This window comes from Mesoplodon densirostris, chromosome 4 (genome assembly GCF_025265405.1).
Source record: "Mesoplodon densirostris isolate mMesDen1 chromosome 4, mMesDen1 primary haplotype, whole genome shotgun sequence".
NCBI classification, from domain to species: domain Eukaryota; kingdom Metazoa; phylum Chordata; class Mammalia; order Artiodactyla; family Ziphiidae; genus Mesoplodon; species Mesoplodon densirostris.
The window spans coordinates 142,477,325-142,493,690 of record NC_082664.1 but is presented as its reverse complement, the minus strand read 5'-3'; the positions used below and the strand labels follow the sequence as shown (position 1 = coordinate 142,493,690).

The window sequence follows — 16,366 nt, the reverse complement described above, 5'->3', positions numbered from 1 at the left end:
CCCAGGACCGGCTACTCAATGTGAGGGCCCAATGCAAAATGAAAATGCAAAGCCTCCTTCAAAACTTTTAAGATTTTCAAGTTGGTGACAGAAGAACATTAAACGAAGTTCAAGGCCCTTCTAAGCATGGGACCTGTGCAACTGTACAGTTGACACACCTATAATGACATCCCTCATTAGTCTTTTCTCCTCAGGATTCAGCTCAACAATTGTCACTTGCAAGTCAATTATGCCCAAAAGAAAATGAACAGCATTCATTTCACCACTTTCTGGGTCCTCTCCATGCCTGCCCATCTTGAGATGAACAACTGCTGACATGTTGGCACACGTTTAAGACAGAACACTGTAATGATGCATGAGAGGGAGGTAGAAGATAGGTGGGCCCCAGGCTGAGCAGCTGCATCCGGTCCCCTGTTGACACTTCGAGATAAGATACTAGCAGGAGCATCAGGTCTTGATTGGGTGAAAGACAAATTGACCACATTTTTTTCATTCTTGTGGTCAAGGGGATTTCCCAGCCTGCACATGCACAGAGAAGGTCCTCAGTCTAGTGAAGGGGTCAAAGGGAGAAAGAAACACCAGTCCACAACATCTCCTGTCAAACCCCCCAGAAACCTTCATGCTGGAATCCATCTTGGCTGAGAGATGTGTATGCCACCAGGAAGGACCCCGAGTCAGGCCAAATATGGGCACAAGCAAGATGGTTGGCCAGAGACAAACCCAGAAGACTGCCCCCATATAAGCGATCTAAGCCACCATTATTGGGAGCAACTCACTCTTCGAGTTTGCCCGTGTGGTTTGCTTCTAATAAGTGCTTTATCTGTTTCACAATTTCGGTCTCTTTACTGAATTATTTCTTCAAAGATGACAAGAACCAAGGTCCTGCTTCCAGCCACCTCACCACCACCACCCAGAATCACCACACCAGAATCAAGAGTATACATTTATTATTACCAATCTTAGACCATAAGCAGAAAACAGCCTCCTTTGATTCATATGAAGGTGTGCTAAGAGATATTTTTTCTCTTTTTTTTAAGTGAACTACTTTGGAGTGCCAAATTATTTAGGGGCTTTTACTATGTTTCAAGTCCTCTCCTTATAGTAAGAATGATCTCTGTGGTTATAATATCAACAAAAGCACCACTGTCAGCATAAATAAAAATGCAAAAGCAGAGGCAGCTCCATGTCATAATTACACACTGGGTACCACTCAGCTCCTATTCAGAAACTGAGCCTGCACAATGAAGACATACATAGATCTACTTTCTTAAATAAATTACTGTTCTATGAAGGTTGCCCTGGAAGGATTACTGTCTCTAACTTCCAAGAACTTCTCATTTGCAAGGGAAGGACTTGGCAACGATTACAGAAATTGCTCTCAGAAGCATAAAACACATAAGAGAATTTTTAGAAAATCCCATATCATTCATTAAAGCATTTTAAGGCCTTATTAATTCAGATGGGATAATCGGTTGTTGATTAGCCAGATAGTTAAGCATTCATTGTCATATGCTGATGAACTGTGAGAAATTACATTTCCTATCCACCAAAGACTCACCTAATGCAGTTAGCACTTCATCAGGTAAGGCTGCATCTGGATAAATTAGCTAGATTTTTATTCCCCAGTCTTTTCTTTCATCTCCCAAACTTTTCCTTAATGAAAAGTATTCCTTATTCTGCTTGGTCGAAAACTGTATCAGGAGCCAACTTTAAAAGCTGGCTAGCAGGGGGACCTTCAACATGGAGAAGTAAGATGCGGAGATCACCACCCTCCCCACAAATACATCAGAAATACATCTACATGTGGAACAACTCCTACAGAACACCTACTGAACGCTGGCAGAAGACTTCAGACGTCACAAAAGGCAAGAAAATCCCCATGTACCTCGGTAGGAAAAAAGAAAAAACAGAGACAAAAGAATAGGGATGGGACCTGCACCTCTGGGAGAGAGCTAGAAGGAGGAAAAGTTTCCACACAGTAGGAAGCCCCTTCACTGGCGGAGACAGGGGGTGGCAGTGGGGGGAAGCTTTGGAGCCATGGAGGAGAGTGCAGCAACAGGGGTGCAGAGAGCAAAGCGGAGAGATTCCCGCACAGAGGATCGGGGCTGACCAGCACTCACCAGTCCGAGAGGCTTGTCTGCTCACCTGCTGGGGTGGGTGGGGGCTGAGAGCTGAGGCTCAGTCTTTGGAGGTCAGATCCCAGGGACAGGACTGGGGTTGGCTGGGTGAACACAGCCTGCAGGGGGCTAGTGCGCCACAGCTAGCCGGGAGGGAGTCTGGGAAAAAGTCTGGAACTGCGTAAGAGGCAAGAGACCATTGTTTCGGGGTGCGCAAGGACAGGGGATTCCTTCCCTGTCTGCCCACAGAAGGCAGAGCACCACCTAAATGAGATCCAGAGGTGGGCGCAAGCCGTGGCTATCAGCTTGGACCTCAGAGACGGGCATGAAATGCTAACACTGCTGCTGCAGCCACCAAGAATCCTGTGTGCAAGCACAGGTCACTATCCACACACCCCCACCCCCACCCCAGGAGCCTGTGCAGCCCGCCACTGCCAAGGTCCCATAATCAAGGGACAACTTCCCCAGCAGAACACACACTGCGCCTCAGGCTGTTGCCACATCACGCTGGCCTTTGTTGCCGCGGGCTCACCCCACATAACAAGTATAAATACCATACCCCTCCTTCACCCTGGCATAAGTGAGCCAGAGCCCCATAGTCAGCCACTGTTTTAGTCCCATCCTGTATGGGTGGGAATAGATGCCTGAGGGTGACCTACATGGAGAGGTTGGGGCAAACCAAAGCTGAACCCCAGGAGCTGTGTAAACAAAGAAGAGAAAGGGAAATTTCTCCGTGCAGCCTTAGAAGCAGCAGATTAAATCCCCACAATCAACTTGATATACCCTGCATCTGTGGAAGACGTGAATGGACAACAAATCATCCCAAAATTGAGGCGGTAGACTTTGGGAGCAACTGCAGACTTGGGGTCTGCTGTCTATCACTGATTTGTTCCTGATTTTTATGTTTATCTTACTATAGTTTTTTTTTTTTTTTGCGGTATGTGGGCCTCTCATTGTTGTGGCCTCTCCCGTTGCGAAGCACAGGCTCCGGACGCGCAGGCTCAGCAGCCATGGCCCACGGGCCCAGCCGCTCCGCGGCATGTGGGATCCTCCCAGACCGGGGCACGAACCCGTGTCCCCTGCATCGGCAGGCGGACCCTCAACCACTGCGCCACCAGGGAAGCCCCTTACTATAGTTTTTAGCGCTTGTTATCACTGGTGGATTTGTTTATTGGTTTGGTTGCTCTCTCCTTTTTTAAATTTTTATTATTATTATTTTTTAATAATTTTTTTTCTTTTTTTCTCCCTTTCCTTCTGAGCCGTGTGTCTGACAGGGTCTTGGTGCTCCAGTTTGATGTCAGGCCTGAGCCTCTAAGGTGCGAGAGCAGAGTACAGTACATTGGACTACCAGAGACATCCCAGCCCCATGTAACATCAATCCGTGAAAGCTCGCCCAGAGATATCCATCTCAACGCTAAGACCCAGCTCCACCCAAAGGCCAGCAAATTACAGTGCTGGACACCCCATGACACTCAATTAGCAAGACAGGAACACAAGCCCAGCCATTAGCAAAGATGCAGCCTAAAGTCATACTAAGTTCACAGACACCCCAAAACACATCACAAGATGTGGCCCTGCCCACCAGAAAAACAAGATCCAGCCCCACCCATCAGAACACAGGCATCAGTCCCCTCCACCAGGAAGCCTACACAAGCCACTGAACCAACCTCACCCACTGGGATCAGACACAGAAAACAATGGAAACTATGACCTTGCAACCTGCGAAAAGGAGACCCCAAACACAGTAAATTAAACAAAATGACAAGACAGGGAAATATGCAGCAGATGAAAGACCAAGGTAAAAACCCACCAGAACAAACAAATGAAGAGGAAATAGGCAGCCTACCTGAAAAAGAATTCAGAGTAATGATACTAAAGAGGATACAAAATCTTGGAAATAGAATGAGGAAAATACAAGAAATGTTTAACAAGGACCTAGAAGAACTAAAGAGCAAATAAACAATGATGAACAACACAATAAATGAAATAAAAAATTCTCTAGAAGGAATTAATAGCAGAATAACTGAGGCAGAGGAACGGATAAGTGACGTAGAAGAGAAAATAGTGGAAATAACCACTGCAGAGCAGAATAAAGAAAAAAGAATGAAAAGAATTGAGGACAGTCTCGGAGACCTCTGGGACCACATTAAACACATTAACTGGGCTTCCCTGGTGGGACAGTGGTTGGGAGTCCGCCTGCCGATGCAGGGGACACGGGTTCGTGCCCCGGTCTGCGAAGACCCCACATGCCGCAGGGCGGCTGGGCCCATGGGCCATGGCCACTGAGCCTGTGCGTCCGGAGCCTGTGCTCCGCAACAGGGGAGGCCACAACAGTGAGAGGCCTGCGTACCGCAAAAAACAAAAAAACAAAAAAACACCAACATTCAAATTATAGGGGTCCCAGAAAAAGAACACAAAAAGAGTCTGAGAAAATATTTGAAGAGATTATAGTTGAAAGCTTCACTAATATGGGAAAGGAAATAGTCAATCAAGTCCAAGAAGTGCAGAGAGTCCCATACAGGATAAATCCAAGAAGAAACATGCCAAGACACATATTAATCAAGCTATCAAAAATTAAATACAAAGAAAAAATATTAAAAGCAGCAAGGGAACAGCAACAACTAACATACAAGGGAATCCCCATAAGGTTAACAGCTGATCTTTAAGCAGTAACTCTGCAAGCCAGAAGGGAGTGGCAGGACATATTTAAAGTGATGAAAGGGAAAAATCTACAACCAAGATTACCCTACCCAGCAAGGATGTCATTCAGACTCAACAGAGAAATTAAAACCTTTACAGACAAGCAAAAGTTAGGAGAATTCAGCACCACCAAACCAGGTTTACAACAAATACTAAAGGAACTTCTCTAGGCAGGAAACACAAGAGAAGGAAAAGACCTACAATAACAAACCCAAAACAATTAAGAAAATCATAATAGTAACATACATGTTGATAATTACCTTAAATGTAAAAGGATTAAATGCTCCAATCCAAAGACACAGACTGGTTGAATGAATACAAAAACAAGACCCATATATATGCTGCCTACAAGAGACCCACTTCAGACCTAGGGACACATACAGACTGAAAGGGAGGGGATGGCAAAAGATATTCCATGATAATGGAAATCAAAAGAAACCTGGAGTAGCAAGTCTCATATCAGACTAAACAGACTTTAAAATAAAGACTATTACAAGAGACAAAGAAGGACACCACATAATGATCAAGGGATCAACCTACGAAGAAGATATAACAATTGTAAATATTTATGCACCCAACATAGGAGCACCTCAGCACATAAAGCAAATGCTAACAGCCATAAAAGGGAACATTGACAGTAACACAATCATAGTGTTAACACCCCACTTTCACCAATGGACAGATCATCCAAAATGAAAATAAATAAGAAAAAAACAAGCTTCAAATGATACATTAAACATGATGGACTTAATTGATATTTATAGGACATTCCATCCAAAAACAACAGAATACACATTCTTCTCAAGTGCTCATGGAACATTCTCCAGGATAGATCATATCTTGGGTCACAAATCAAGCTATGGTAAATTTAAGAAAACTGAAATCATAGCAAGTGTCTTTTCCAAACACAACACTATAAGACTAGATATCAATTCCAGGAAAACACCTGTAAAAAATACAGACACATGGAGGCTAAACAATATGCTACTTATTAACTAAGAGATTATTGAAGAAATCAAAGGGGAAATCAAAAAATACCAAGAAACAAATGACAATGAAAACATGACAACCCAAAACCTATGGGATGCAGCAAAAGCAGTTCTAAGAGGGCAGTTTATAGCAATACAATTCTACCTCAGGAAACAAGAAAATCTGAAATAAACAATCTAACCTTACACCTAAAGCAATTAGAGAAAGAACAAAACAACCCCAAAGTTAGCAGAAGGGAAGAAATCATAAAGATCAGATCTGAAATAAATGAGAAAGAAATGAAGGAAACAAAAGCAAAGTTCCATAAATCCAAAAGCTGGTTCTTTGAGAATATAAACAAAATCGATAAACCATTAGCCAGACTCATCAAGAAAAAAAGGGAGAAGACTCAAATCAACAGAATTAGAAATGAAAAAGGAGAAGTAACAACTGACACTGAAGAAATACAAAGGATCATGAGAGATTACTACAAGCAACTATATGCCAATAAGATGGACAACCTGGAAGAAATGGACAAATTCTTAGAAAAGCACAACCTTCGGACTGAACCAGGAAGAAACAGAAAATATAAATAGATCAATCACAAGCAGTGAAATGGAAACTGGGATTTAAAATTTTCCAACAAACAAAAGAACAGGTCCAGAGGCTTCACAGGCAAATTCTATCAAACACTGAGAGAAGAGTTAACACCTATCCTTCTCAAACTCTTCCAAAATATAGCAGAGGGAGGAACACCCCGAACTCATCTATGAGGCCACCATCACCCTGACACCAAAACGGGACAAAGATGTCACAAAAAAGAAAACTACAGGCCAATATCATTAATGAATATAGATGTAAATATCCTCAACAAAACACAAGCAGATAGAATCCAACAGCACATTGAAAGGATCATACACCATGATCAAGTGGGGTTTATCCCCAAAATGCAAGGATTCTTCAATATGCAAATCAATCAATGTGATACACCATATTAATACACTACAGGATAACAACCATGTGATCATCTCAATGGATGCAGAAAAAGCTTTTGACAAAAATCAACACCTATTTATGATAAAAACTCTCCAGAAAGTAGGCATAGAGGGAACCTACCTCAACATAATACAGGCCATATATGACAAACCCACAGCCAACATTGTTCTCAATTGTGAAAAACTGAAACCATTTACTATAAAATCAGGAACAAGGTTGCCCATTCTCACCTCTATTATTCAACTAGTTTTGGAAGTTATAGCCACAGCAATCAGAGAAGAAAAAGAAAAAAAAGGAATCCAAATCGTGAAAGAAGTTAAATTGTCACTGTTTGCAGATGACATGGTACTATACATAGAGAATCCTAAAGATGTTACCAGAAAACTACTAGAGCTAATCAATGAATCTGGTAAAGTAGCAGGATACAAAATAAATGCACAGAAATCTCTCGCATTCCTTTACACTAATGATGAAAAATCTGAAAGAGAAATTAAGGAAACACCCCCATTTACCATTGCAACAAAAAGAATAAAATACCTAGGGATAAACCTACCTAAGGAGACAAAAGACCTGTATGCAGAAAACTACAAGACACTGATGAAAGAAATTAAAGATGATACAAACAGATGGAGAGATATACCATGTTCTTGGATTGGAAGAATCAACATTGTGAAAATGACTCTACTACACAAAGCAATCTACAGATTCAATGCAATCCCTATCAAATTAGCAATGGCATTTTTCACAGAACTAGAACAAAAAATTTCACAATTTGTATGGAAACACAAAAGACTCCGAATAGCCAAAGCAATCTTGAGAAAGAAAAACAGAGCTGGTGGAATCAGGTTCCCTGACTTCAGACTATATTACAAAGCTACAGGTATCAAGACAGTATGGTACTGGCACAAAAACAGAAATATAGATCAATGGAACAGGATAGAAATCCCAGAGATAAACCTACACACATATGGTCACCTTATCTTTGATAAAGGAGGCAAGAATATACAATGGACAAAAGACAGCCTCTTCAATAACTGGTGTTGGGAAAACGGTACAGCTACATGTAAAAGAATGAAATTAGAACACTCCCTGACACGGATACAAAAATAAAGTCAAAATGGATTAAAGACCTAAATGTAAGGCCGGACACTATAAAACTCTTAGAGGATTACATAGGTAGAACACTGTGTGACATAAATCACAGCAAGATCCTTTTTGACCTGCCTCCTACAGAAATTGAAATAAAGACAAAAATAAACAAATGGAACCTAATGAAACTTAAAAGTTTTTGCACAGCAAAGGAAACCATAAACAAGACGAAAACACAACCCTCAGAATGGGAGATAATATTTGCAAACGAAGCAACTGACAAAGGATTAATCTCCAAAATATATAAGGAGCTCATGCAGCTCAATATCAAAAAGCAAACAAGCCAATCCAAAAGTGGGCAGAAGACCTAAATAGACATTTCTCCAAAGAAGATATACAGATTGTCAACAAACACATGAAAGGATGCTCAACATCACTAATCATTAGAGAAATGCAAATCAAAACTACAATGAGGTATCACCTCACACCTGTCAGAATGGTCATCATCAAAAAATCTACAAACAATAAATGCTGGAGAGGGTGTGGAGAAAAGGGAACCCTCTTGCACTGTTGGTAGGAATGTAAATTGATAACAGCCACTATGGAGAACAGTATGGAGGTTCCTTAAAAAACTAAAAATAGAACTACCATATGATCCAGCAATCACACTACTGGGCATATACTCTGAGAATACCATAATTCAAAAAGAGACATGTACCACAATGTTCATTGCAGCACTATTTACAATATCCAGGATATGGAAGCAACCTAAGTGTCCATCAACATATGAATGGATAAAGAAGATGTGGTACATATATACAATGGACTATTACTCATCCATAAAAAGAAACAAAATTGAACTATCTGTAGTGAGGTGGATGGACTGAGAGTCTGTCATACGGAGTGAAGTAAGCCAGAAAGAGAAAAACAAGTACCATATGCTAACACATATATCTGCAATAAAAAAAACAAAAAAAACCCACCTGGTTCTGATGAACCTAGGGGCAGGACAGGAATAAAGACACAGACGTAGAGAATGGACCTGAGGACACGGGGAGGGGGAAGGGTAAGCTGGGATGAAGTGAGAGAGTAGCACTGACATATATACACTATGAAATGTAAAACAGATAGCTAGTGGGAAGCAGCTGCATAGCACAGGGAGATCAGCTTGGTGCTTTGTGACCACCTAGAGGGGTGGGATAGGGAGTGTGGGAGGGAGACGTAAGAGGGAGGTGATATGGGGATATATGTATACATAGAGCTGATTCACTTTGTTATACAGCAGAAACTAACATAACATTGTAAAGCAATTTTACTCCAATAAAGATGTTTTAAAAAAAGAAAAAGCTGGTTGGTTACAAGCAAATCACATTTGTGCTCAGGACTCTAATATTTTTTTTAGCGTCTTTTTTTTTAATTTTTATTTTTTATTAGTTTCTGCTTTATAACAAAGTGAATCAGTCATACATATACATCTGTTCCCACATCCCTTCAATATTAAATGGGCATTTGTGTGTCTGTGAGAGTGTGTGTCTGTGTGTGTGTGCATGCCTGTGTGTTTTGGTTTGGTTTTACAGTTCTTGGCTAGAGCCTCCTCCACACTGTCAGCTCTTCTGATCCAAACTGTAATCCAGGTCATCAAGGGAATTCTTCAGCCAGTCCTCCAACCCTCAACTTCCTTCCTTTCCTAACCTTGACTGACCGTGAGTGTAGTATAACGGGAGTGAGCATGGTGAGAAAAGTCCCTGGATTAGAAGTTGCAAAATGTGATTCATTTTCCAGTCCTGGCTCTGTTTTAGCAGAAGTGACTGTCACTTGTAAACTGCTCTCAATTCCAACAAGTCATTTCATCTTTCTGACAATTTGCAATTTATTGTTTTCTCCCTTTGATAACAGAGCAACATGAATATTTACCCTTTTGTCATATCAAGAAGAGTTGGGTTTCTATAAAGGTAGACCAGTCCCCAGCGCTTTATGGAGCTTCTGATCTCCAAGGGACAGAGTGCTTCCAAGACTCTGAGGACCCCCACCCTCACCACCAAATCTTCAAAGAAGAGGGTCTGCCATCTACTCACGGAGCTGCTCCAGGTGGTCAGTGTTGTTAGATTCAGGCATCGCAGTGATGGTCACCAATGGACATGAATTCCCTCCTAGTGTCTGGCAGAGAACCTCCTGACGGAAGTAGACCTGCTTGGGGTTCACGCTTTTTTCCAGAACGTCAAGGTGAGTCTGGAGCAGAGATGAAACAGAAGTGCATATTAAGATTTTTGATAATAACAATAGGTGAAAACAGCAACAAGGCTTATATTCATTTAACTCCTTATAGTTTAGAAGTTTGTTTGTTTGTTTGTTTTTTGCCGTACGCGGGCCTCTTACTGTTATGGCCTCTCCCGCTGCTGAGCACAGGCTCCGGACGCGCAGGCTCAGCGGCCATGGCTCACGGGCCCAGCCGCTCCGCGGCATGTGGGATCTTCTCGGACCGGGGTATGAACCTGTGTCCCCTGTATCGGCAGGCGGATTCTCAACCACTGCGCCACCAGGGAAGCCCCTAGAAGTATTTTTGTTAATCTAATCTGCCTGACTGTGGGCATTAAGTGATTTAAAAGGGTGCTCTTCCTACTCCCGGGAAGAAGTTCAGTGAGGCTGAACAGGAAGCCTGCCTATGTCTGCACAGTAGAATATCTGTTTTCAAGTTGCACTGAAAGCAAAAGAACAGGGGCAGACAACATTCTTCCCATGACAGTTGCATGTAAAGAATGCTGTTACCATGAAGACAGAGTACATGCAGGACACTCGGGAACATGAGACAGAGCTTCAGCAGTGCAGATTACTTTAGAATCAAGCAATATAAGGAGAGCTGGGAGCATATTGAAGGAAAATAGAAAGCAATTGATCCAGGGAGAATGCTAAGCAAAGAGAACCACTAACTGGTAGCAACTGATTTTCCCTACCCTACCTTCCCATTTAAACACTCATTTAAAATGCAGAAAGATACCAAAATGGGGTAACCACTGAAAATAGGGTTCTTGGTCAACAATCTTTAAGACCTCTGAAGATACTTTCCATAACCCAAACAGTGGAATTAGTCATAAAGATGTTAGTCATGAAGATGCCTCCCAACCACACTGCATACCCTAACAACAGGGACACGGTGACTTCAGTAACCAGTGAAAGGGAAGCGGTCCTTCTCCAACACAAGAACGTCAGTACACACAATCGTCCTTCCAGCTAAAGATCAAATAGGTATTAACACATTCAAATAGGTATTAAGAGGGCCGAGGAAAAACTGCCCATCTTGTTATTTAACAAATAACATGTCTGCTAGACAAATGAAACAAACATGACTCCTATGAAAATATTTATAAAAGATTCATAATATATTTTATGAAAAATGGAGTAATGCCTTCAAAAGGTAGAGGAAGTGTTTACATGTGAAAAACATGTACTACAGAGGTGCTAGGCAGAATAAATGGCTCCCCCAAAGATGTCCATGCCCTAATCTTCAGACCCTGTCAATATGTCACCTTACATGGCAAAAGGGACTTCACAGATATGTTTAAGACTGCATTAACCAGTTGGGGCCAATCTAATCAAAAGTACTTAAAAGCAGAGAACATTCCCCAGCCACAAAGGACCAGAACCACATGCAAAGGACTCAGCCAGCCATGCTGAGGGGTAAAGGGGTAAAAAGTTGAGGAATGCGGTGTCCTCTAAAAGCTGGAAAAGGCAAGGAAATAGATTCTCCTCCACCATCCTCCAGAAGGAATACAGCCCCAATACCTTGATTTTTGCCCAGTGATTTTTATCCATGTTGAACTTCTCACCAAAAGAGCTGTAAGTTAATTTTTTTAATTGTTTAAGCTACCAAATTTGTGATAATTTGTTACCGCAGCAATAGAAAACCAATACACTGGGAAATAAGAGAAAGAATTTCCTAAGTTAAGTAAAAATCTTAGCATCTGGGTAGGAATAGACTAAAATCTACTTGTATGCTATTGAAACATTTGACTTACAAGGAAAACGAAAAAGTTCCAAGGAAAGAAAAGATTACCAGATGATTCTGTGGCCTTTCCTACAGCTTCAGGGATACCTGAAAATTTGACCCTGAATCATATCCTCCTTAAACCTGAGACCCCAAATCATCTGCCTCCACACAGCCTGTTTCCTAGATTAATATGAATTTATTATTCCCTGTCTGCATCAACATAAGTTTAATGTCCTAGGAAACTCTTGCCCAGGAAAACAGAAATTACAAATAAATCTATTTTTCATAAATTTATTGTTTTTCAGGAACATCTCATCAACTCTTCAATAGAAAGTATCAATGAATTGATCCAAGACCCTCTGAACCCCTCTCCTCAAGATTCTTGCCTTACAGTGTCCACCAATCTTTAACCATTATATCATGATCTTTACCCAATGCTAATCAAGCCCCTACATTAAAATACCGGACCTTAACAAAACTTTAAAGTCTTAATAAATACTCCAGCTTTGCCCTTCCCCCTTTGAGACACTATCAAGACTCTGTCACATTCTCCCTTATCAAATAGATTAGTTTCCTATCACTTCCGTAACAAATGACCACAAATTTGGTGGATGAAGACAACACGAGTTTATCGTATTACAGTTCCAGAGGTCAAAAGTCCAAAATGGGTTTTACTGTGCAAAAAATCAAGGTCTTGGCAAGACTGCGCTCCTTCTGGAGGCTCTATAAGGTAATTCATTTCCTTGCCTTTTCCAGCTTCTGGAGGTCAGCTGCTTTCCTTATCCCATGGTGTCTTCCTCCACATTCAAAGCCAGCAATCACATCATTCCTACCCTGGCTTCCGTGGTCAAATCTCCTTCTCTGACTCTGAGTCTTTTTTTTTTTTTTTTTTTTTGCTGTACGCGGGCCTCTCACTGCTGTGGCCTCTCCCGTCGCGGAGCACAGGCTCCGGACACACAGGCTCCGCGGCCATGGCTCGCGGGCCCAGCCGCTCCGCGGCATGTGGGACCCTCCGGGATCGGGGCACGAACCCGCGTCCCCTGCATCGGCAGGCGGACTCTCAACCACTGCGCCACCAGGGAAGCCCTGACTCTGAGTCTTTTGTCTCACTCGTTCATGGCTAAGGACCCTTGTGATTACATTGGACCCAGTCTAATAGTTCAACATAATCTCCCCATCTCAAGAGGCTTAACTTAATCACATCTGCAAAGTCCTTTGTGCCACATAAAGTAACATCCTCACAGGTTCCAGGGATTAGAATATGAACATCTTGGGGTGGGCAGTAGGCACTATTCTATCTAAAACACCAAAGTACACAATACACTTAGGTCTGTGTTAGAAACAGGTTGTTCTGGTGGTATTTCTTGGAGCCAGCATTTGACACAATACTAAGAAAAGGAATTAGAAGGATCATGGCTACCCCAGGTTCAAGATGAGATTCAGCAAAGGCCCATTTATCTGACCAAACCTTTGTACTTCAGTCTTCTGGTTGTTTGTCAAGTGCTAATGAATGCCACACATTGCTGTGATGCACCAGCAGTGGAGATGAGGTGGTAGTCTCACACCCCTGAGGAGACAAGGAGGCTAACTAATGGTATACACACAAACACAAAGGCCCTGCTTAGAGTTTGAAAGTACACAGGATTATAATCAAGTAAACCTATAACCAGCCAAGGTTTTGCTCATGAGTTTCTGCTCATACATGCTCAGTTAGGCAAGAGCTCAGAAAACATATCTTCTTATCTTTATTGACAATAATAACTTGAAGACAAATTTCAGCTGCCCCAAATCAAACTAAAGAATGGTATCAAGGGACAGTTCAGTTAAACAAGTTTTGTCTAAATGACTATTGGAAAACACAGCTACTACATAATACAAATATAAAAAATATTTTTTTAGGGAGAAAACACATATTATCAAATGTTAATCTCATCATCTGGTTCTAAAATGAAAGTAAAAAGAAATGTGTAAGTAAGGAATAAAGTAAAACAAAATACTAACTTTTCAACTTATATGAACATAATATTATTTAATTCTTGAAAATGGAAAGGCAGAATAGCAAGATGACTAAGTGGGCAGGCTCTGGAATCAGACTGCCTGGGTTCAAAGTTTGGTTGTGGATTCTAGAAGAGTCGTGGAAATTCTGTACTTAACCTCTCTGTAACTCAGTTTTCTCATCTTTAAAATGTATATAAAATGGCATTACCTATGTCATTCAATGATTGCTATAATTTAGCAGTTCATTGTGTATGAGAAGTGCCTGTCATACAGGAAACACTCAATTTTAGCTGTTATTTTTGATGAGGAAATGTAGGTTCAAATTTTTTTTAAGAACTAAAAGGGAAACACTAGTAGAATTATAAACACTGTAGAAAAAGAAATCAAAGAAAATATGGTCACTCCATGTTGCATAAAAGAGAAAGAAAGAAAGAGAGAGAGAAAGGGAAGGAAGGAAAGAAAGAAGGAAAGAAGGAAGGAAGGAAGGAAAGAAGGGAGGGATGGGGGAAGGGGGAGAGAAAAAAAGAAAGAAAAGCAGTGAAGCATAGAAAATAGCACAAAACCAAAATGACAGAAGTAACACCAAAAATTGTCTTGAGTATAAATAGGTTAAACAGCCTTATTAAATGACAAAAACTTTCAGATTAGTTTTTTTTAAATCCCACTGCCTATTGTATATAAAAGGAACTTTCAAAGAGAATTAAAAAAAGACCCATGATGTGTATGAAAAACACTCCTAAATTATCTTCTTGTTCTGTTTGCCTCCACTAAAATATTTTAAAAGAGAAATATTGAAACTAAATGGTTAAGCAAACATAAATTAAAGCAGGCCTGGCAATGTGATATATGACAAAGTCATAGTCAAGACCAAGTGCATTAAATGGGATTTAAAATCTTATTTTGATAAAGGGCACACACAATTCACAATGAACATAAAAAACTCATAAATCTTAAGAATCAAATAACACAGAATTGAAATGTACAGCACAAAAATGGCAGAAAGGGAAATAATTGTACTAAGAGTGGGAGGCTTTAAAACAGTACCTCAGTCTTGAATAAATCAATTGCAAAAAAATGATATAGAGTATTTGAACAATATTGTTTTTTTTTTTTTTTTTTTTTTTTTTTTTTTTTGCTGTACGCGGGCCTCTCACTGCTGTGGCCTCTCCCGTTGCGGAGCACAGGCTCCGGACACACAGGCTCCGCGGCCATGGCTCGCGGGCCCAGCCGCTCCGCGGCATGTGGGATCTTCCGGGATCGGGGCACGAACCCGTGTCCCCTGCATCGGCAGGCGGACTCTCAACCACTGCGCCACCAGGGAAGCCCAACAATATTGTTTTTTATAGATATATGTCAAGCTGTCTTTACAGAGAGCATCCTTTATTTTTTTTTCAAACATTCAGGGAACTATAACAAAAATTAATCATATGCAGGACTATAAAAATATTCACTAAAATTTTTTTAAAAAGCATATATTATACAAGCCACATTTTCTGACAATAATTGAATGAAATTAGACTTAAAATGGTTTTAAAAACAGGAAAAATAAAACCATTAAGGAATAGAAAAACATCCTCCTAAAAGAAGCTCATGAAAGAAATTCATATATTAAAAAGAAAATAAATATTAAATCAGTGTAATGAAAGTGCTAATAGAAGAAGTGTCCATCTGGCATCCCAGGAGAGAAGGCACAGGACAAGAATGAAAATGATCCCTTCAGAAAGTCGGCCCGTCTCAGCCACGCTGGTAAAAGGAAATTCCAGCACCCTCATAAAGAGTCAAGATCACCCTGGATTTAAATGATACTCTGTGATCGTAAACAAATTATTTTAATCACTTTCATACATTTCTGGGTGAAAGTTGCTCCCAATATTAATTATTGAAATCTGAACTGAGGAGACTCTGCCTCACAATTACTATCAAGATTCCAGGCCCCCAAACTAGGAAATCAATACCCTTTCCTGAAGCATTTCCCAAAATGTAATCTTCAGGATGTTATTAAGTGCTGGGGTATAGAGGGGTGGAGATTCATAGCCAAGGCACCTGGAATATGGTGAATTAAAGAAAATGAAAACATTTTCATGGCTGCAGAATTGTTCAGATTCTTTAACATGCCAATACACATTTTGAACTCTTAGAAGAAAAACTAGCAAACAGTGTTTCAAGAATTTGCGTGACTCTTCAACCCTCTTTCTCTAAAGATCTCAGGATCGTGGAGGGTTGTAGAATACGCTTTGGGAAACACTGTCTGCTGAATTGAGGGGGTTTGTTTTGTTTTGTTTGTTTTGTTCTTGCCATCAAAGCTATTTGTTTCACATTTTATTATGGCTACAAGATGTGGGGGAGATGGGGGAGAGATAGAGACGCTTCTCCAGAAAAGTACTGGCCATCATTCTGTGATGTCACAGAAGTTACAAACAGGCCGTAGCTCTTCTTGCCAAATCTTGAAAAAAAATAAAATCTAGATTCTATAAATCAGATAAGGGGAGGAGGCTTGGAAGCAGTTTTGTCT

General features: G+C 40.8%; 1 protein-coding gene across 1 annotated transcript in view; it reads right to left on the bottom strand.

Moving 5' to 3' along the window:
* AGBL1 (AGBL carboxypeptidase 1) overlaps positions 1-16,366 on the bottom strand; it is a 707,098-nt gene that overhangs the window by 558,195 nt on the left and 132,537 nt on the right. Inside the window, exon 15 of the mRNA XM_060096125.1 lies at positions 9,947-10,100. Within this exon, the coding sequence (XP_059952108.1) occupies positions 9,947-10,100 (154 nt within the window). The remainder of the gene's footprint in view (positions 1-9,946; positions 10,101-16,366) is intronic.